Below are 21410 nucleotides of genomic sequence, written 5' to 3' on the forward strand. Positions count from 1 at the left end.
ATCAAGGTTCTTGCAGGCTGTGGCAAGACAGGATGGAGCACTCAATGTCTGCTGTCATAAACCTGCATGGAAAGAGCTGCAACTAAACAGAGGAGGAAATGGAAGTAAGATGATGTGTTTGTAACTACTTCTTTTCAGCTCATTTGAGTAGCAGGAAGCCACAATTTCTTTAGGCCAGTGGTTCCCAACCTGTGGGCCGCAAGAACTAAAATATGGTCTGCAGCCTCGCCATTACTGCACCATTGCAACAAGTGCGACTGATCTCTCAAAACCCTCTTATAGTGCCGAAGCTTATTAAATATGGTTATCTGTGGGCAAGCAGATGGTGACTACTGGGTGTCATATGTTCTGTATCAGAAACTAGAGCTGATGTGGTCTATCCAATGCCATTTTCTGAATCAGCACCCCAAATAAACAAACCGAATCTAAAGTTGACCAAAATCTGATTCATAATCTTTCTTGTACTAATGTTGGAGAGTGGTTCCTGGTCAAAGTGGTCCCTGGTAAAAAAAAAAAGGTTGGGAACTACTGCTTTAAACTGTAGGCTTGTCCTCCTCTTATAGACGCTGGCAGGTCTTCGGTTCTGTTCTTGGCTGCTGTCCTCTCCTCTTGCACCTTCTGCCAAAGGCACTTGCTACTTCAATTGTTTCATCAGGAGGCGGATGAGCTGCTGGCGTTGTACCCAGGACTGCTGGCTCTGATGAGGCGGCAGCTCAAAGAACGAGAAAGTGAAATTTGGGCTGAAGCTGAGGTTGGTGATGCTGGGCACGGGGGGCAGCGTCACACCTTCCCACTTGCTCTGCAGGTGCCTGGGCGAACCCCTATTTCGGCCCTTCCGCTTGGCCTTGCCTTGGATCAGCACCGCCTTCTGCCTCTGCTTCCCCTCGACGTCGAGAGCCTTCTCTCCAAGGTCCGGAAAGAAGGGGCAGGAGCTGGGCGAGCCTACTGCCGAGAAAGGGACACTATGCAAGAAGGACACCATGGGCTTGAAAAGGGCATGGAAGGAAGTCTCAGACTGGGAGGGCCCAGCCCAGGGCGTCATGTCATGATTGCCCAAAGGGGCCGCTTTGGCAAGGGAGGTGCGGGCAGGAAGGCATGGCCGCTTCTGGCCTGGTTTCGCTGAGGTGGGAGAAAGGGGAGCAGAAGTGGCATTAGTGAGGCATGCGACCAGACAAGAGCAGCCAAGCTCTGGCAGCACTGAGCTCAAGTTTGGCCCAGTGAGTCAAGATCAAGGGAAGGGGGGGGGGCTTCTCTTGGGGAAACGTGAGAAAGGACTCATAGGCACAAAACCTCTGCTTAAGGAAGGAAGCCCTACCTCAGCATCAATTCCTTGTTATCTGAGGCACACAGCTGCCTCTTGCTATTGCTGCTCTGGCTGAATATAAAGTTGTATTCTATTTATTTATTCTATTTATTTATTTATTTACATTATTTCTATCCCACCCATTTCAGCACGAAGGCGACTTGATTCTACACAGACAGAAAACTGTGATAACAATGCAACACGTTTGTTGTTCCTGGGTCATAAATATTATTTCCTAATATATCATAAAAACATGGAAAAAGTTTAATAAACTACACAAACTTTATTTTTGTGGGAGGGACACCCTGCAGCACATTTTCCTATAGTTTTTCAATGAGTATCTCATTGAATCTAAAGCAATTCAACATCGTTTGTGGCAGCCACAAAAACCAAGTTTCTGGAGCATAACTACTTTCAAAGTATGTACTGCGCAATGAAACAGGAAATAATACTTTCAAACCAGGAACAGATTTGTGTGTGTGTGTGTGCGTGTATGAGAAAACCTATATATACCTCTATGTACAGTTGTCTGTCTTGTCAGTGTTGGCACAGTGGGTTAAAGCGCTGAGCTTGTTGACCTTTACCTTTTATAGGTAAGTCTGTGGGAAACTATATTTCTTCAATTCTAAGATGCATTGTTTCCTATATAAACATCTCTAAAATTGGGTACATCTTAGAATTGCACATGTATCCAACATATTTTTGTTGTTGGTACTGAAGTTAGGGTGCATCTTACAATCTATGGCATCTTACCATTGAAGAAATACGGTATTAGCCTCCAGGTTCTGTAAAACTGGAAGCTGTTGCTGTTTCTCAACTCTCATTGTAGGCAAAACTGTTTCCCAAATAGGGACAAAGAAACTGTAGCCCAAAGATCCATGTGGGAAACAGTTGGCTTCCAGATGTTTTAGGCTTTTTAGTTCCAGGTAACATGGCAAATGTGAAAGGATTATTTGAGTGTGAGACTATGAATTTGGAGACCAGGGTTTGATCCCCAGCTTGGCTATGGAAAGTCTCTGGATGGCCTTGAGGGAGTCACACAAACTGAGCCCCAGAAAATCCCATGATAGATTTATTGTTGAAGGCTTTCATGGCTGGAATCACTAGGTTCTTGTGGGTTTTTTCGGGCTATAGGGCCATGTTCTAGAGGCATTTCTCTATGATAGATTCTTAGGATGGCCAGAAGTTGGAAATGACTTGAAGGCACACAGTAACAACTACAGTGTTCCCTCGCCATTTCGTGGTTTTTTCCACCCCCCAAAGCCATGGAGAGGAGAGGGGAGGAGGAGGGGAGGGGGAGCCAGGCGCTGGGCCTTACCCTGGGGCTTGTCTCCGGGCTCATTGGTGGCAGCCTCCTCCTCACTGCCTCCGCTGTTCCCTGCTCCTTCCTCAGAGGCCTCAGCCCAGCCTGGCAGCGCCATCAATGCACCCAAGGAGGCTCTGAGGCTGGGAGCAATGGAAGCAAAGAGGAGGAGGAGGCCGCTGCCGAGTGGGTGGAACGTCCCTACTTCGTGGATTTTCACTTATTGCGGGTGGTCCTGGAATGGCACACTTGCGATAAGTAAGGGAACACTATACATCATTGGGAGGGCCAAAGTTTTCCTAATTCAGCGTTCACTGTCACCTTTTTAAAACAGGGGTGGGATCAGAGGCAACCTCACCTGAGTCCTTGTCTCCTTTGGGAATCTGGGGAAGCGCCATCCTCTTCTGCCTTGGGATTACAGGAGCTTTGGGAGCAGGTTTAGTCTGGTGCTTGTTTGCAGATCCTACCTGGATATCAACACAAAACGAAGTAGGAGACAAAGGTGTTTGGTTCAATAGAACAGTGACTGCAAATAACATTTTGTGAGAGATGAGGGATATGAAGGGATATTCTTTTCGTACTCATTTGTGCCACACATTGCCATGCTCTAGTTCAGGGGTCCTCAAACGTTTTAAACAGAGGGCCAGGTCAGAGTCCCTCAAACTGTTGGAGGGCCAGATTATAATTTGGAAAAAAATGAATTCCTATGCACACTGCACATATCTTATTTGTAGTGCAAAAAAGCACCTAAAACAATGCAATAATTAAAATGAAGAACAATTTTAACAAATATAAACTTATTAGTATTTCAATGGGAAGTGTGGGCCTGCTTTTGGCTGTTGAGATAGGATTGTTGTTGTTCTTGTGTGCTTTCAAGTAGTTTCAGACTTAGGTTGACCCTGAGCGAGGGCTGGGTAAATGACCTTGGAGGGCCATATCTGGCCCTCGGGCCTTAGTTTGAGGACCCCTGCTCTAGTTCTTTGGTGTCCAGACAAAACTACAGCAGCAAACTGGACTGGATACACTAAAGTGATCATTTGGGGCAATTCTAAGTCTGGGTTGTTGCAGGTTTTTCGGGCTATATGGCCATGTTCTAGAAGCATTCTCTCCTGATGTTTCACCTGCATCTATGGCAAGCATCCCCACAACCTCTGAGGATGCTTGCCATAGATGCAGGCGAAACATCAGGAGAGAATGCTTCTGGAATATGACCATATAGCCCGAAAAACCTACAACAACCCAGTGATTCCAGCCATGAAAGCCTTCAACAATACAATTTAAGTCATTTTAATGGACTTTCACTGGAAAATGCACACTGCTGGCCAATCTAAATGGAGTGCAAGCAAGCCATTTAAAACCACACACTGTCCTAAGTGGGGGAATCTAACATCCTTTCCTCCAGTTCTGTTTCTTTGAGGAGGCTTGCTAATGAAACGCAAGTGAAACATGGCATTCCTTGCTTAGTTTCAGCTAGTAGTTCCTTTACTGTCCATTTCTCTCCCTGAAGACAATAAAGCTTTGGCCACCCAGATATTCCAGTCGCCTCCTCCCACTATCTGGCAAATACTGTTTGTAGGATTTGTAGCCCAAACACCTGGCAGACCAAAGCACTTCCCTCATCTTTGGAGAGTGAGTCAGTAGGTAGCATTTTAAACCTCATCTGCTCAGATAATGACCATACTGGGTTGACTATGGGCCCGATCTTGTGAATGTAAACATTATGGGGGTATTGGGGGTATGTCCTAATTTGGGTTGGTTGCCAATGCCAAACAGTGCCTTGGAGCCAGATTTTCACTATTGAGTGGCAACTCAGATGAGCTGTGAAGGATGAGTGCAGGCATGGGCAAACTTGGGCCCTCCAGGTGTTTTGGACTTCAACTCCCACAATTCCTAACAGCCTACCGGCTGTTAGGAATTGTGGGAGTTGAAGTCCAAAACACCTGGAGGGCCCAAGTTTGCCCATGCCTGGATTAGTACATTCTGAGTGCTAGCATTGTATATTGTTTTGAGCATTAGACTACGACTCAAGAGAGGAGGGTTTGAACCCTTGGCCAGCCATGGAAACACACTGGGTGACCTTGGCTAGACACAATCTTTCAGCTTCAGAGGAAATTAAAGGCAAAACATCTCTGAACAGATTTTGCCAGGAAACCCATGATAGATTGAAAATGGCTTAAAGATACGTAACAACAAGGCAACAATCTGTTTTAAAAGCTCAGCAATAATACACTCCTGAATTATCTTCTGTTTCCCACTTCCGAATAAAGCTGTGTCCTCACGAGGGACCTTTTTTTCATACCTTTCCCTGCCAGGCTCTGACGGGCGCCTCTTTGCTCCTTGCCCGACCTTGGCATCTTCTGCAGGCAGGGCTTGCGCTCATCCTCATGGTGCAGCCTGGGAAGGTGAGGACACTTGCGGTGGGCAGGGCTGAGCCTCGGACCATAGAGCCAGTCACCGAAGGGAGCATGGCTGTTGCTTCCAGGAGTGGCACCTGTGGGTCTTCTTCCTTGGCAACTTGCCTCTGCCAGGTTTTGAAGGCAAAATAGGGCTGGAATGCCATCGCGTGAACTGACCCACTTGTAGCATCCCAGGTTGAGTTAGGAGAAAGCTCCAGATGCTGGAGGCATGTGCCTGGAGATGTGCGGAGTGGTTGAACGCCTATCTAAGAGACATCCAGGCAGAATACTCTTCTCAAGCTAGCATCAGCTTATGGTCTGCTGATCATAAGGCTATTCTTGTTTGCAGAACATTCAGCAGCTCCCACAACAGCCACAGACCTAAAACCACTGGGAAGCAGCAGCGCATGACTGGCGCTTCTATGGGTTGAATCATGGCACAAAGGGACCTTGGCGTGACCTTCCCATTAACTGCAAGCTAGGCCATAAAATATGCATGATGATAAGCTGCAGTCAGTAACCTCAGCCAGTCCAGTCCTCAACTGCTAAATTATTCAGTTAAGGGCACAAAGGAACTTGTTGTGTAGCATCACACAACCTCATCTCTGGTTCGGGTCCTCAACTGTGGACAAGTGAGTGCTGGGGCCAAAGGAGGTGAACTGTGAAAAATCACCATCCAAGGAGAATGCTGGCTATAAAGAGAAAAACAGTAAACAGATTCCTGGACTGGGTTGCTGTGAATTTTCCTGACTGTATGGCCATGTTCCAGAAGCATTCTCTCCTGACGTTTCACCCACATCTATGGCAGGTTGTGAGGATGCTTGCCATAGATGTGGGTGAAACGTCAGGAGAGAATGCTTCTGGAACATGGTCCAGAAAACACAAAGCAACCCAGTGATTCCAGCCATGAAAGCCTTTGACAACATATTCCTGGGCCTTTAGGGTTACCTGATTTATAAACAGCATATCCACCACTATAGCTTCTGCAGAAAAAAAGGTTACAGGTTTCCAGACATTATGGACTTCCCATGTCTCATTTCTGGATACTCTTTGCATCTCAATGCTTGCAGTGAACACTGCAAATGAATGCTACCACCATTTCCTAGCTGTAGGAATCAGGAAGGTGAGCCTTAAAAACCTGCCCTACACAAATACATAGTAAAAAGAGGGAGATTGTGCAGAAATGTCATGGCTGGAATAACCGAGTTGCTGTGAGTTTTTCAGGCTGTAAGGCCATGTTCCAACTGCTGTTCCAACTGCTGGAATATGGCCACACAGCCCGAAAAACTTGCAGCAATCCTGTGCAGAAATCCTTTTCCACCTTTAGTGTTACAGCTTAAGAAGGTGCCCATTAGTAAATGCACACAGTCAAAAGGTTAATTCAGCTTGCTATTGGTTCACACTCTTAATACATAAAGAGTATTCTCAGGAAGGCGTCAATAGGAAACCTTTTCTTCAATGGAAAGAGGGATCTATGGGCTCTGCAGCATCTTATAGTCAGGTATTTCTGCAAATCCAGACAAATGTGATCCATCTCATGCTCTGAAAAATCCAGTGGGCCTATAAGGACCAAAGAGGACCAAGTATCCACAGGAAGCAAAGACACAAATAGAGCCCAAAGGCATCAGGTAGGTGATGATATAAAAGATCTCCATCTGAAGCCAGTCAAGTAGCCCTGCTGGCTAGAGAAATAAATAGTATGTCTTAGTATAAAACAAATCCCTTGGAGTCAGCTCCTGGATAAATTACATTCTTTTATACACGAATTCCAAAGATCCTCTTGCTATGCTCACTAGGAGAACCGGTGTGTTAGTACAAAAAGACAACTTTTCAATGTTATGGTTTCACCTCAATGTGAAAAAAAAGTCTGGAGGTCAGGATATATTTATAAGACAACATATCTGTCAATTTCCGCCATCAAACAGTGGAAGGCAGATGGACTGGTATCAGGTAAACACATATTATTTCCACATTCAGCATCATAGGCCCTGCTCATAAAGGGCTGCTAAAACAGGGCACAATTGTCCTTTCCAAGCCCGCATCTCCCCTTGACAAGAGTATCTGTACATGAACAGTACTGAGAAAGCATCCTTTAATTAAAAAATAAATAAAGCCGGTAGAATATACGTCCAACCTGGTTGCGACCGTGTGATGCGTTCTGCCTGGAGGAGGGCCAATCTTGCTCTTTGGTTTTTCCTACCCAATTAAGGCACTTCATGTTCCCTCAAAGACCATCATGTATTTCTGTGCCTTGCTCCTCCAGGCTGCAAGAGAGCACCTCCAAACCCTGGCCACACATCACACTCCAACAGTTGGAATCAACTTCCCAGGACTCCAAAGCGGCCACATCAGCCACGTGGCAGAACTTGCTGCGGACAAAAGACAGACGGCCTTCGCAAATGCGCCAGAGGGTCAGGCGCTGGTCCACGGAAGCCGAAAGAAGGAAGTCTCGAGGCAGGAGTCGCAGACCCGTCACATGAGCTGCGTGGGCCCCAAGCCGTGAGAACGTCCTGAGGATGCGGATGTTAGTCCCAGTAGCAGATTCCTCACTGATAGCACTTCTGGCATTCACCTCAATGACGTTGATAGAGATGGAACCATCATCGCTGCCACTGGCGACAGAGAAAAGCTCACCTGCTACTTCCTGGACATGAAAGCTATTCACCCCACAGCTGTGAGCCTGAATAGTCAAAACTGGAGTTCCCAAGGCTGAAAAACATGGAAGGGAAGAATGTGTTATTGAAGGCTTTCATGGCTGGAATCACTGGGTTGCTGTGAGTTTCTTGGGCTGTATGGCAATGTTCCAGAAGCATTCTCTCCTGACGTTTCGCCCACACCTATAGCTGGCATCCTCAGAGGTTGAGGGGTCTGTTGGAAACTAGGCAAATGGGGTTTATATATCTGTGGAATCTCCCGTGTGGGAGAAATAACTCTTGTCTGTTTGAGGCAAGTGTGAATGTTGCAAATGGCCAACTTGATTAGAATTGAAAGGCAAATTCCAAACAAGAATAAATCAGGGCCAGCTAACACCTCCCAACAAAGGATTCCCCCAGGCAGCAACCAGCCAAGCATTGAAGCTGCAAGGCAATTAAATGTTCAATGTATTGTCGAAGGCTTTCATGGCCGGAATCACTGGGTTGTTGTAGGTTTTTCCGGGCTATATGGCATTTTCTCTTGACATTTCGCCTGCATCTATGGCAAGCACCTCTGAGGGTGCTTGCCATAGATGCAGGTGAAATGTCAGGAGAAAATGCCTCTAGAACATGGCCATATAGCCCGGAAAAACCTACAACAACCCAATTAAATGTTAATCAAGATGGCCATTTGCAACATTCATACTTGTCTTAAGCAGACAAGAGTTCTTTCTCCCACCCTGGACATTCCACAGATAGATAATCTCCACTTGCCTAGTTTCCAACACACCTCACACTCTAAGGATGCCTGCCATAGATGTGGGGAAAACGTCAGGAGAGAATGCTTCTGGAACACGGCCATACAGCCTGGAAAACTCACAGCAACAAGGAAGGGTAGGTTATTTTTCTACTCTGTATTCATTGCTTTTGGTCACTTTGGGAAGCCTGAACTATTCCTAGATGGCTAATCTGAGACTGTCATACTTTGGATTTATCATGAGAAGGTAAGACTCATTAGAAACACAAATTAACATTCTCCAACACGCATTTTGGTGCCTTCAATATTAGTGCTGTTTCTAGGTATATTTGACTAGCTGATTCCAAAAATGGCACCAGTTTCCCTCATCAACTCCAGTTTGAGGTATAGACCATATTGCATCTACCAATCACTATCTGATTGCTCATAGGAAACCATGATAACTATATCTAAGAAACGAGAGTTGATGCGGTTATCCCATTCAATTTTCTGAATCAGCACCCCAAATAACTCCAAGAACAGATTCCAAAGCACAGGGCCCTTCCAGACAGACCCGATATCCCAGGATCTGATCCTAGGTTTTCTGTTTATCCCAGATTAACTGCCAGTAGGAACTCATATAATCCAGTTTAAAGCAGAAAACCTGGGATCTGATTCTGTCTGGAAGGGCCATAAAACACCAAGATTGTGTAATGATTGATAAGGTAGAAGGCAGAGGAAAAGAGGAAGACCGCATTACAGATCAGGGAAGCCATGGCCCCAATTTGCAAGACCAAGGCAAGGCTGTTGATGATAGGATGACTTGGAGGCCTCTCATTCATTGAGCTGCTATAAACTGAGTTGAATTGACATTAGTTAACACCACCATCCTGGGCATTTTAAAAGGGAAAAGAAGCTAGCAAACAAATATTATTTAGCTAGCAAACAAATATAGTGCAAATGTACATGGCTGGGAAAGAACACTGACTTCACCTGAGCTCTCACCCAATGCTCTTGTGAGAGAAATTAAGTGTGGGGAAAAGAATAAATGCCTTGGAACAAGGTGTGCAAACAGGAATTTCAGTACAATCACATACCCAAGAGCTCCATCTCTCCACCTTCAGTCCTTGTGACCTCAGTAGCACAGTCAAGGGTATCAGTGATGTCCCAAAATGCAATGCTCCCATCAGTGGCTGCACTGCCCAAGAAGTGTCGCCTGTGAAGGAAAAATGTCTTAGTAAAATTAGTTTTCTAAGTCCTTAAGGTCAGGTCCGCCCAATTCTACTCTTGCTTCTCAACAATAGAAGTAATAGTAAGGTTATACTCTGCACCATAGTAGCTACATTGTGAAAAGACATTGTTAAAGTAATCATCACTTCCTGCACCTTCTGCTTTTCAGTGGCCTCTGATCTCATTTGTCTCTGAAAAAGGTGAAGAGGGTCAAAAACACTAATGCTACAAAATCTTATGCAGTCTCAAGGGTACTGCTGCATTACTTTATATCTCTGTATGCTGAAATAGACTAATGCAGCTGTGTTTTTGACTAGGAACTAATTGTTTGCACCTCCGCCACAGATGTATATCTGCCAAATTAAGAGAGCACTGCACGCATCTAATGAAGTGGACTGTTTTCGATTACAGCTTTTGTGCTAAGTCTGTAAAGGATCACAAGACTCTTGCCTGTTTCTAACAAAACTAATTATTAATTAATTAATTAATTAATTAATTAATTGTGTCTTGGTGTATTATTATTATTTGAAACACAACAAGATGAGTCCACAGCAAACAAGGTCACTCTGCTGGCTGTTGTATTGGATCACACGTCTAGGACTGTGTGATGTATCAGCGAATAATGCGTGCAGATCCCAGTAAGATGGCCCTCTGCAGCTGGCAGATGGTAATTTTGTCAGCGCCCATTGTGTTTAAGTGCAGGCCAAGGTCTTTAGGCACTGCACCCAGTGTGCCGATCACCACTGGGACCACCTTGATTGGTTTGTGCCAGAGTCTTTGCAGTTCGATCTTTAAATCTTTATATCATGTCATCTTTTCCAGTTGTTTCTCTTCAATCCTGCTGTCGCCTGGGATTGCAACACCGACGATCCATACTTTGTTTTTTAACACGATCGTGAGGTCAGAGTATTATTATTATTACTGATGTGCCCTTGTGTTATATGCTGTTTAATAATGCTGTCTTTTAACAATGTGTTTTAACCCTGTTATACCCTGTCTCGAGCTTCAAGGAGCAATAAATGTATTAGTATTATTACTATTACTATTGTTATATTATTATTATTATTATTATTATTATTATTATTATTATTATTATCAACAACAACAACAACAACACAGTTATCCCTTTGGAAGTTATGGAGTAACAGGGGATGCACTCATAGCCATGCTGGGAAATGCAGCTCTTTCTTTCTCACCTTCTTCCACCCGGAGCCTTGTGTACAAATGCCTGAACCTTCAGGACACAGCGTTGATGGTGGAAGGACTCTGCCACAAGCAGCAACTTCTGAGCATGCTCCAGCAGCAGGAAAAGTCTGTGCAGAAGAGCAAACAGAACAGTGAGGACAAAGAAAGAAGGCTCAGAGGTTAAACCATTTACACGTTCCACATTCTCTGTATGGATATTAAGAACAGAAGCTATCTTCCACCTCCTTGCCACTAGTTTAGCGAAAGTGGAGGACTAAGAAACTCGAACAGCAACTATTATACTCTCCTGTCCTTCCTGCCTCTGTTTCTCCTACCAAGCATCCTTTCTAGGCATTTTGCTGAGTGCCAAGCAACCTAGTCTAATTATCCAAGAAGAGCTCAATGCTTCCATCTTACCGTACTGATCCATCGCTGCAAGCAGCTGCAAGGAAGAGTAAGGAACCAGGCTGCTCAATATCCTCAGCATTATTCAGCACCACAGTTGACATGTACCTAGAACACAGAAGACACCTGTCATTCTCTTGGGGCTCCTCATCTATTGGCAGCTTCCATACACACAGCAGTGAAATATTCGTAACTTGACTGAAAGTGGAAAGGCATTTTGTAGTTCTTTCCCTGAAACATTTGCTGAACGACAAAGCTGTTTTGTGCACAAAATTCTACAGGCAATGGCTGCTAACCGAAAGAAATAGTAAAACTTAACTCAGACACATAACACAAGCTATGACAACTGGATATAACATAGCCAAGAGACTGAATGATTATCTGTCAATCACCCCTCTCATTTGTCAGAAATATTAAAAATTAACTAGGTATTTTTAATGACAAAAATGTGAGTCAAGCACTGAAAGGATTAAATGGATGCAGGGACTCAGCGAAAGCCGCAGTTCAATATAAGTAGGTGTGCCTGTCGCTTAGTACGCCTCAGTGTTAGTTGCCCTCAATATGAAGAGGCTTCAGTATGAGAGAGGCCTCAGTGTGAGGTAAATCTCAGTGATAGTAGTCCTCAGTGTGAGATAGGCCTCAGTGTGTGAGAAGGCTTCGGTGAGAAAAGCCCCAGGTTGAAAGCCTTGTGTGTAAAGCTCCAGTGTAAAAGGCTACTGTGTGAAGCTCCTGTGTAAGTTTGCTGTGAGAGGAAGCTCAGTGAGAGCGAAGCTGTTTATCTGCCTGAGGAAGAAGCCCAATGTGGAAGCAAAGAAGGAAGTATAAAGAACTTTATTTGTGTTATGGAAACCTTGTTCTTGTAAATAGTGCAACCATATTATTTTACTACAAAGAAAAGCCTCCTAAGGATTTGAATCACTGACTCACTGAATCACTTGGTCAAGCAGTCCTGCCAGTACACGGGTTTAACCTATAGTGTGTCCTTTCAACTCACAAACATGTTGAAGTATGGGAAACATGAATCAGTTTTACCTGGTTTCTGGGTCCATTTTGATGTACTTGTGCTTGTTCTTCATGCGGTCCCATTGCTCATCTAGACGATGGGATGCCACATGGACGAGCTGACAGGCCACGCTGCTGCGAGAACCACAACTTCGGCTGAGATGGATCCGGTAGCACTCAATCTGGGCCCGTCCTCCGGCTGAGAAAATCACAGCGGAGGTGCTTTCTGCCGTTGGATGCGAGGCATTGCTCTTGGCCACAGCCAGAGCCCTCACACTTGAGATATGGTCACGGATCATTGTGAGCTGGACCATCAAATGGGACTGCCATCCAAAGGCTAGAATATTCACTGTGTTGTCCTCGCTTCCTGTGGCAAGGATGCTCATTGGCTCCTGCTGCGGTGATCTCAAAGTCGCAATGTGGCACACACAGGTGAGTTCCCGGCCATGCAATGACTCTTTGAGGATGCACTGCCCACTAGGGGTAACCTCACTGTGATACACTACCACATCTCCTGACTTTATGTACGCAAAGGTCTCTGCAGAGAGGTAGTGAGAGTAACTCCAGGAGCGGTGGCCACCACCACAAGGGATGGAGAGCAGTGTTTCGTTGGTGGTGGCACTCCAGAGCACAAAATGGGCAGCATGGAAGCCCAGGACCCTCATGCTCCCATCTGGAGCAAAGCGCAGCTCTTCTAGCCACTCCAGGCCTCTGCAAGGCTTTTGCTTCCTGAGCACCTGGAGCTGATGGCCTTGCACTTGGAGCTGGCGGTAGCAGCCATCCCGGCCCGTGCTGTAGATGAAATCCCCATGGCAAGTGACAGAAGTCACACCAAGCTTCCCATGGAGGCCAAAGAGTAATGAGACTGGCCCTTCGGCACAGAGTTTATCCCCTCCGAGAGGAAATAGTAGTCCAGGTATGCCACAAATCACACCTGACCCCAAGGAGTCCAGTTCTCCCCTCTTTGAAATCTTCTCTGGTGTAAGACCTGGTTTGCATGCAAACACCATGACAGAGCCCCTGCGGTCTCCACAAAGCAGGAGTTCCCCATTGGGCAGGAACGTAGCACAGGTGTGCCATCGCTGTTTGCAGAGCGGCAAAAGGTAGCACTGCTTCACCACCACAGTCACTTCATCATCTGGGTGGCAAGAAACCTCGAGCCACAGCATAGCACCAGCAGGGCCGGAAACGCAGAGGCTGCAAGTGTTAGGATGCTGTACTGGAAAAGGGGCCCAACTCAGGCTGTGCACTTTCCCCTCATACAACTGGAGGTCCTTGCTTTGTGTGGGGCAGTTGAGAGGGAAGATTTTTACCTGTCCTGACAGACTGCCCATGGCGCACACAACGGCACCACCGACAAGCTCAGACACTTCCAGGAGACCGTAGGACCGATAGGCAGCATCTTCCAGGACCGATACCCAGGCTTTTGAGATCAAGTCATAGACATAAAGAACCCCAGCATCAGTCAAGATCAGGAGACGGTGAGCATTAATGAGTTTTACCACTCTGGGTGAGCCTTTTCTCTGAGGAGAGGGGAAGTTCAGCTGTGAGAGGGGGCTCCCACCAACTTTCTGAGCTTTGAGACTCCAACGCCTAATACCCGAATCAGTCCCACCCGTGAACACCCAACGTCGCCCCTCGTGCACAGCTACGGCCCAAAGCCCACGGCCCTTGTGTCCCTTGAAGCTCTGGACAATCTCACCTTTGTAATCCCACACAAGACAAGCAGAGTCCTCCCCAATGCTGATGATGCAGTCACTCAGCAACCTGACGGACCAGACCCTTGCCTGGTGTCCATAACAGACCAACAAGCACGGGATGTGTTTGGGGGGCGCTCTGATGTCACCTACGGCCCACAGCCGCACGCTTCTGTCATCCGAGGCAGAAGCCAAGATTCTCTTGCTCTCTATGAAGCAAATGCTGAAGATGACGCCTTTGTGCCCACTGATCCGGCAGCGTGGCTTTATCCTCCCTGGGCCCTCGGGTGGGTCGGCCATGCCCCAGATCACCAGCTGGTTGAACACTGTCCCTGCCACCAGAATCAGTGTGTCCCAGCTGCTCCCCACCAAGTGGGCCGAGTACAGGATGCACTTCTCTTGGCAATGCACTTCTTGAAGGACCCTCTGGCCCACACAGTCATACAGGGCCACCGAGTTGTGGCCTAAGGCCAAAGCCATGCAGTTGGGTGTCTCAGCTTTGCTCTCCAGCCATTGCAGGTCCCAGATCCAGTCGTGTAGCTCACAGAGAGGAAAAAGCTCTATTATGTTCACTTGGCCATCCTGGAAGTGGAGCTGTACAACAACAAGGTTTTTACCTCCAAAAACGGCCACAATGGTGGATCCGTTGGCTTCTGGTGCCACGTTTCGCTGTTCCTTGATACCGTGGATGTTGCTGTTTCGAAGGACTTGTTTAGAGCACCTTGCTGAGTGGCTGCCATCAGGCTCCAGTGAATAGATGGCTAAGTTGGGTCCTTCACCTGGAAGAGGACAAAAGGCTAGAATCATCACACTGAAAACAGGGTTGACCTCACTACCTTTGAGGATGCTTGCCATAGATGCAGGCGAAACATAAGGAGAAAATGCCTCTAGAACATGGCCATATAGCCCAAAAAAAAACCCTACAACAACCCAGGGTTGAAGTTCTGCATCCTTATTTCAATGCAACCCATCCCTTCAGATGTAAATCATCATCATTGCGCCCTTCCTGTAGATGTTAGGCTGGCACCATCTCTCATGACATTCCGTAGAAAGTTGAAGACCTGGATGTTTGTGCAGGCATTTGAGTAATTCAGTGCAATTCTGGTAATTTGAACATAGGAACGGAACAATGGATGTCGAACTTGGATTACGCTTGGATGATGAGGCGATCGGGGGTGGGTTTTGGGATAACTGTGTATTGATGTTTGTTTATTAGCTAGTAATGGAATGTGTAATTTAACTGTTATGGTATATTAATTATTGCTGTTTTTTTATTGTCCTTGTTGTTTACTGTCTGGAAACCTCTGTGAGTCGCCCTCGGGCTTGAGATACAGCGGTATACAAGAATAGTAAATAAATAAATAAATAAATAATCATCATAGAATCATAGAGTTGGAAGAGACCTCATGGGGTGGGCCATCCAGTCCAATCCCCTGCCAAGAAGCAGGAATATTGCATTCAAATCACCCCTGACAGATGGCCATCCAGCCTCTGTTTAAAAGCTTCCAAAGAAGGAGCCTCCACCACACTCCGGGGCAGAGAGTTCCACTCATCATCACTTCTAGACCACACTTTCTCCTCAGAGGGACACAGGGCGGTTCACACATTAAAAAGGCAAACATTAAATGTCTCAAAATGAGTAAAAACACATCAAAATAATACAGGATAATGGATAGTAACAACAGAAAACTTACAACGAAGGAATTAAGCATCAAAATAAACATAAAACAGGAACAATCCACTAAGACATAAAGAACCAAAACATAAGTAAACATTACAATATACACCCCAAAAGTAAATTAAGAGACATTACATTAAAAATGGCCAATGACTTGCAGTTTCTCAAGTTCCTCCTGACACGACAAAAAAACAAAAACAAAGACGGTGCTTCATTTAAGATATATCATAGCAGCCATATAATGCAAGTGGGTTAGCCAGCATAGCAATGGTTTAAAGTGTCCTAGTGTCAACACATGAACATTAGGAAGAACTTCCTGATGATGAGAGCTGTTCAGCAGTGGAACTCTTTGCCTCAGAGTGTGGTGCAAGTTCCTTCCTTGGAAGCTTTCAAACATAAGCTGGATGGCCATTTGTCAGGGGTGCTTTGACTGTGCTTTTCCTGCATGGCAGAGGATTGGACTAGATGGCCCTCATGGTCTCTTCAAACTCTTTTATTCTATGATTATTCTTGATTCTAACCCCATTCCCAATGCAGAGGCCAATGAGGTACCCTATCAGTGCCACTGCTTCAGATACAGGTTTTTTAGAATCACAGAATCCTTAAAAGCTTCCAAGGAAGGAGCTTCCACCACACTCTGAGGCAGAGAGTTCCACTGCTGAACAGCTCTTACTTTCAGGAAATTCTTCCAAACATTCAGGTGATTGCCATCTGTTGAGAGTGCTTTGATTGTGCCTTCCTGCATGTCAGAATGGGGTTGGATTGGGTGGCCCTTGGGGTCTCTTCCAAATCTACGACTCTATGACTTGCCAGGACATTCTGGGCCACCACGACATGGATTCAGAGGATACCTACCTGCCACAAGGTGATCTCCCACAATCTCCAAAGCAGTGATAGGGGCCAGGAGCAGTTCTGTTTCCATTGCGCCCGAAGGAGGGAAAGAGAGGACCTTGGATAGTTGTCTTTCTCAGGACATGCAGACGTCTGAGGAGAGAGAGGTGGCAATGTTGTAGATATGCATTGATTCAGATTTGTTGAAAATAGCAACCTTCTTCAATATCACACTAGTAATTTGTTTGTATAGGATTTGGTTTGTTTACTGTATTATATTTGTATGTTTTGATATGCAGCTTTCCCTTTACTCTATGTTTCTTGAGGTTGTGGGAGGGGCTCCAGATCTGGGACTGCTCAGAGCTCAGTCTCCATTTTAGAGCAGAAACACCATTAGACTATGGACTGTTACGAGCAAACTCATGATGCTGTTGATTGTAAGAAAGATGCCCTGTGTTATATGCACAGAGAAACTACTTTTAGACCTATCTGTAACTGGATTAACAAGCTATGTACCTGTATGCTGAATACATGAAGGATATGAGTAAACCAAATATATCACTTTTAACAAAATCTTGAGAGCATGATATAGAAACAAGATATTTTATGGGAGAGTAGAGGTATTTTTGTGCACCCAAGAACTGCTATATTTTGTGTATTGGCATAACCTCTGTTCCTAACAGATGAGAGACAACCGGGTTATCAGTCTAAAAACTGGAAACCAAATTGCCTTGCATAAGTACATGTGATTATATACCACTGAAGAGAAGATTTTACTCAAATGAGGTTTTTGGCTTCTCTTTGGAAGATCATACTTTTGCAAAAAGGTTATTATTTTCAAATGGTTGGGAATGACATTTTTCTCCAAAAGGTTATGGAGATTCTGGATTTCAAAAAAGATTGGATTAAGGAATATGCTGTTTATCGCCTTAGAAAATAAGAACAATTTAGAGGAGAGGAAGCTCGGGCCCTCTTCATATCAGTCCCAACCTGCAGAGCTTATGGTCAGTGATAATGGAAATTGTAGTTCAACATTAGCTAGAGTACTCACATCCCCCTTTATGATCTAGAGCAGGATCAGGCCCTCCATCTCCTTTTTCAGAGTTCAATTTGGGGGCCACAGCCATGTTTTTTCTTTGTCAATTTGGCTCTCAATTTTTCCCAGGAACTCCCCTCCTCATCCTATTATTATTATTATTATTATTATTATTATATACACAAGATGAGTACACAGCAAACAACTATTCTTAAACTATTTATTTATCAGTATTTACTATATTTTTTCATTCATTTATCATGTCAGGGGCAACCAGACCATTTACTATATTTGCTATATTTACTATATTTATACCCCGCCTTCTCTCACCTTGAAGGGAACTCACAGCACCTTACAAGTATTTATTTATTTATTTCAGACACTTCTACCCTGCAACAATTCAATGCCACATAAGCAGATATACAAATAAAATAAATATCTACCATAAGGGTAAAAAACATCTGCCTGAGAAGTTTTTACTAGATCTTTTCTAAGATCTACAGAGATACTCGCTGGAACACCTCAGCAAGCGAGAGTCCAAAAATGGCAGGCTCAAACCCAGAACCTCAACCAATGGCTGATACCAAATGAGAGACTCCCCCCTGGGCACTCAGAAGACTGGGCGACTTGGAAGGCGCTGAACTGACTGTTCTCTGGCACCACGAGATGCAGAGCCAACCTTCAGAAATGGGGCTACAAAGTGGAATCCTCGACATGCGAGTGTGGAGAAGAGCAAACCACAGACCACCTGCTGCAATGCAACCTGAGCCCTGCCACATGCACAATGGAGGACCTTCTTGCAGAAACACCAGAAGGACTCCAAGTGGCCAGATACTGGTCAAAGGACATTTAATCAACTACCAAACTCACAATTCTGTACTTTGTCTGTTTTGTTTGCTTTGTTCTGTTAGAAATGTAATACAATTGACTGGTTGCCCTGACACGACAAATAAATACTTGAGCCCAGGTATATGGTTATGTAAATTAGGTAAAAAAATCAAATATTTCCTGATACTAAACCAGCATTTGCAAGACTAGCTAAACAGGTTGATTATCTTTTTGGTGGAGCCCCTGGTGGCGCAGTGGGTTAAACCCCTGTGCCGGCAGGACTGAAGACTGACAGGTTGCAGGTTCAAATCTGGGGAGAGGCAGATGAGCTCCTTCTATCAGCTCCAGCTCCTCATGCGGGGACATGAGAGAAGCCTCCAACAAGGATGATAAAAACATCAAATCATCTGGGCGTCCCCTGGGCAATGTCCTTGCAGACGGCCCATTCTCTCACACCAGAAGTGACTTGCAGATTCTCAAGTCTCTCCTGACACGACAAAAAAAACAAACCCCTATATTTATACCCCGCCTTCTTGCACCTTGAAGGGGACTCACTGCGCCTTACAAGTAGGCAACAATTCAATGCCACATAAGCAGACATACAAATAAAATAAACATCTACATTAAAAACCATAAAGAAGTTTTCACATGAGCCCAGGTATATAGTTATGTAAATTAGGTACAGAAATCAAATATTTCCTGATACTAAACCAGCATTTGCAAGACTAGCTAAACAGGCTGATTATCTTTTTGGTGGAGTACAGCTGAAGCATTTTCTGCAGAGTCCACTATAAACACTGCCCCTTGTTGCTAACAGATTTGTGCAAATGGGTGATGATCAGAAACCTTTTACCTTTGCCAAGTTTTTCAGCATTGAGCTAAGAGGACTCCACTTGGGGATGGATCCCAGTTTAAGAAGCAGTGATCTAGAGTTAAAGAAGTAGTCAGCAGTTGCTTCTGGACTATTATCCTGGACTGTGCTGTAACCTACAAGAAGCACAGCTGTTGGGAATTGTGGGAGTTGAAGTCCAAAACACCTGGAGGGCCCAAGTCTGCCCATGCTTGATAGATTCCCAAAATGTGGTCCTTCTGCTCCAAAACAAAACACAACCAAGACCCTGCCAGATTGGCTCACAGTCAGAGGAGTTCTGGGATTTGTACTTTGGGTACAGAGAAGCCTAAAGGCCTTGCAAAACTACAACTCCCAGAATACCATAGCATTCAGTCATTGGTGGTGCCAAACTGTATTAATTCTGCACCCTTGCAACCCAGAGTCCCTTTACATTTACAGGAAACGAAACAGGGGCTCAAGTATAGTCTGGAAACAAGCCCAGAGCCAAAGGGCAATTTAAGACCCTGAAGGGGGGGGGGTCCTCCTCGCAGCGCCCCTTCCCCTTTAAAAGGCCCCACGCGCTTGTTACCTGGCCCGGCGCGCGCTCCTCTGGCGAAAGCAGCTCACGAGCCAATCGCGAGTCTTCTTTTCCAGTTCTCATCCCAACGCGGAATGTGATTGGACGCTGGGTCTCCCAAGGTCGTTCATCCTTGCGCTGTGATTCGACGGGCGTTCAGACCCGGAGAGGCGGGACGAGGAGCTTTTAAAGGTGCAGCAGAAGCATTGTTGCAAAGAGGGAATGCAGTTGGATATCACTTTAACTACATTTATTTTATTTATTTCCTATATTTATACCCCGCCCTTCTCACTCCCGAGGGGGGGGGGGAGTGTCATCATAATAAAACAATCAACAATACATTAAAATATTAAAATATTAATAATTAAAACAATTAACACACACCTGTTAAAATCAGTGGGTGTCAAGCTGCATTCATTCTATAGTGTAAAGACACCTAAATAAAACATTATTATTGTTATTAGATACACAAGCAGATTATTAGGATGAGAGACACCTACATAAAACATTACTATTGTGATTAGATACACAACAAGATTATTATTAGATACATAACAGATACACAACAAGATTAGTACACAGCAAACAAGATCACTATACTGGCCTTTTTATTGCATCACACATCAGTCACTTCCCAAGTGTCTAGGACTGTGTGATGTATCAGCGAATAATGCGTGCAGATCCAAGTTGGGTGGCCCTTTGCAGCTGGCAGATGGTAATTTTGTCAGCGCTGGTTGTTTTTAAGTGCAGGCCAAGGTCTTTAGGCACTGCACCCAGTGTGCCAATCACCACTGAGACCACCTTTACTGACCTGTGACAGTTTTTGCAGTTCTATCTTTAAATCTTCGTACTGTGTCAACTTTTCCAGTTGTTTGTCTATTATTATTATTATTATTATTATTATTATTATCATTATTAGAAACATAACAAGATGAGTCCACAGCAAACAAGATCTCTGTTGGTTGTTGTATTGGATCACACTTCGGACACTTCCCAAGTGTCTAGGACTGTGTGATGTATCGGCAAATGATGCGTGCAGATCCCAGTAAGGTGGCCTTCTGCAGCTGGCAGATGGTAATCTTGTCAGTGCTGATTGTGTTTAAGTGCAGGCCAAGGTCTTTAGGCACTGCACCCAGTGTTCCCATCACCACTGGGACTACCTTTACTGGCTTGTGCCAGAGTCTTTGCAATTTGATCTTTAAATCTTCATATTGTCTTAGCTTTTCCAGTTGTTTCTCTTCAACTCTGCTGTCACCTGGGATTCCAACATCGGAGATCCACACTGTTTTTTAACATGATCGTGAGATCAGGAGTATTATGCTCCAAAACTCTGTCAGTCTGAACTCAGAAGTCCCAGAGTACTTTGACGTGTTCATTCTCTATAACTTTTTCCAGCTTGTGATCCCACCAGTTCTTTGTCGCAGGCAGATGGTATTTGTGGCACAGGTTCCAATGAATCATCTGAGCAACAGTGTTACGTCTCTGCTTGTAGTCCGTCTGTGCGATCTTCTTGCAGCAGCTGAGGATGTGATGTATTGTTTCATCTGCTTCCTTGCAGAGTCTATACTTGGGATCTGTCATCGACTTTTCCAATTCTGGCTTTGATGGCATTGGTTCTAATGGTTTGTTCTTGGGCTGCCAGAATCAGGTCCTCCTTTATCTCCTTTTTTAAAGTTCCATTTGGGAGCCACAGCCATGTTTTTTCTTTTGTCAATTTGGCTCTCAATTTCTCCCAGGA

The 21410-nt window shown here is 45.0% G+C and overlaps 2 protein-coding genes across 2 annotated transcripts; both read right to left on the reverse strand.

Annotated features, from left to right (window-relative positions):
• Nucleotides 1–43: 43 nt before the first annotated feature.
• Nucleotides 44–5765, reverse strand: LOC137096025 (uncharacterized). Its single transcript, XM_067463431.1, has 3 exons — nt 4906–5765; nt 2965–3073; nt 44–1119 (listed from the first exon to the last, which is right to left on the reverse strand). Exons 1-3 carry the CDS (start codon nt 5164–5166, stop codon nt 635–637), a joined length of 855 nt encoding a protein of 284 aa, XP_067319532.1. The 5' UTR covers nt 5167–5765; the 3' UTR covers nt 44–634.
• Nucleotides 5766–5800: 35 nt separating this feature from the next.
• Nucleotides 5801–19741, reverse strand: WDR6 (WD repeat domain 6). Its single transcript, XM_060766484.2, has 7 exons — nt 19685–19741; nt 16424–16552; nt 12224–14669; nt 11204–11299; nt 10798–10914; nt 9469–9587; nt 5801–7711 (listed from the first exon to the last, which is right to left on the reverse strand). Exons 2-7 carry the CDS (start codon nt 16488–16490, stop codon nt 7227–7229), a joined length of 3330 nt encoding a protein of 1109 aa, XP_060622467.2. The 5' UTR covers nt 16491–16552; nt 19685–19741; the 3' UTR covers nt 5801–7226.
• Nucleotides 19742–21410: the final 1669 nt, after the last annotated feature.

The sequence above is a fragment of the Anolis sagrei genome, chromosome 2 (genome assembly GCF_037176765.1).
Source record: "Anolis sagrei isolate rAnoSag1 chromosome 2, rAnoSag1.mat, whole genome shotgun sequence".
Taxonomy (NCBI): Eukaryota; Metazoa; Chordata; class Lepidosauria; order Squamata; family Dactyloidae; genus Anolis; species Anolis sagrei.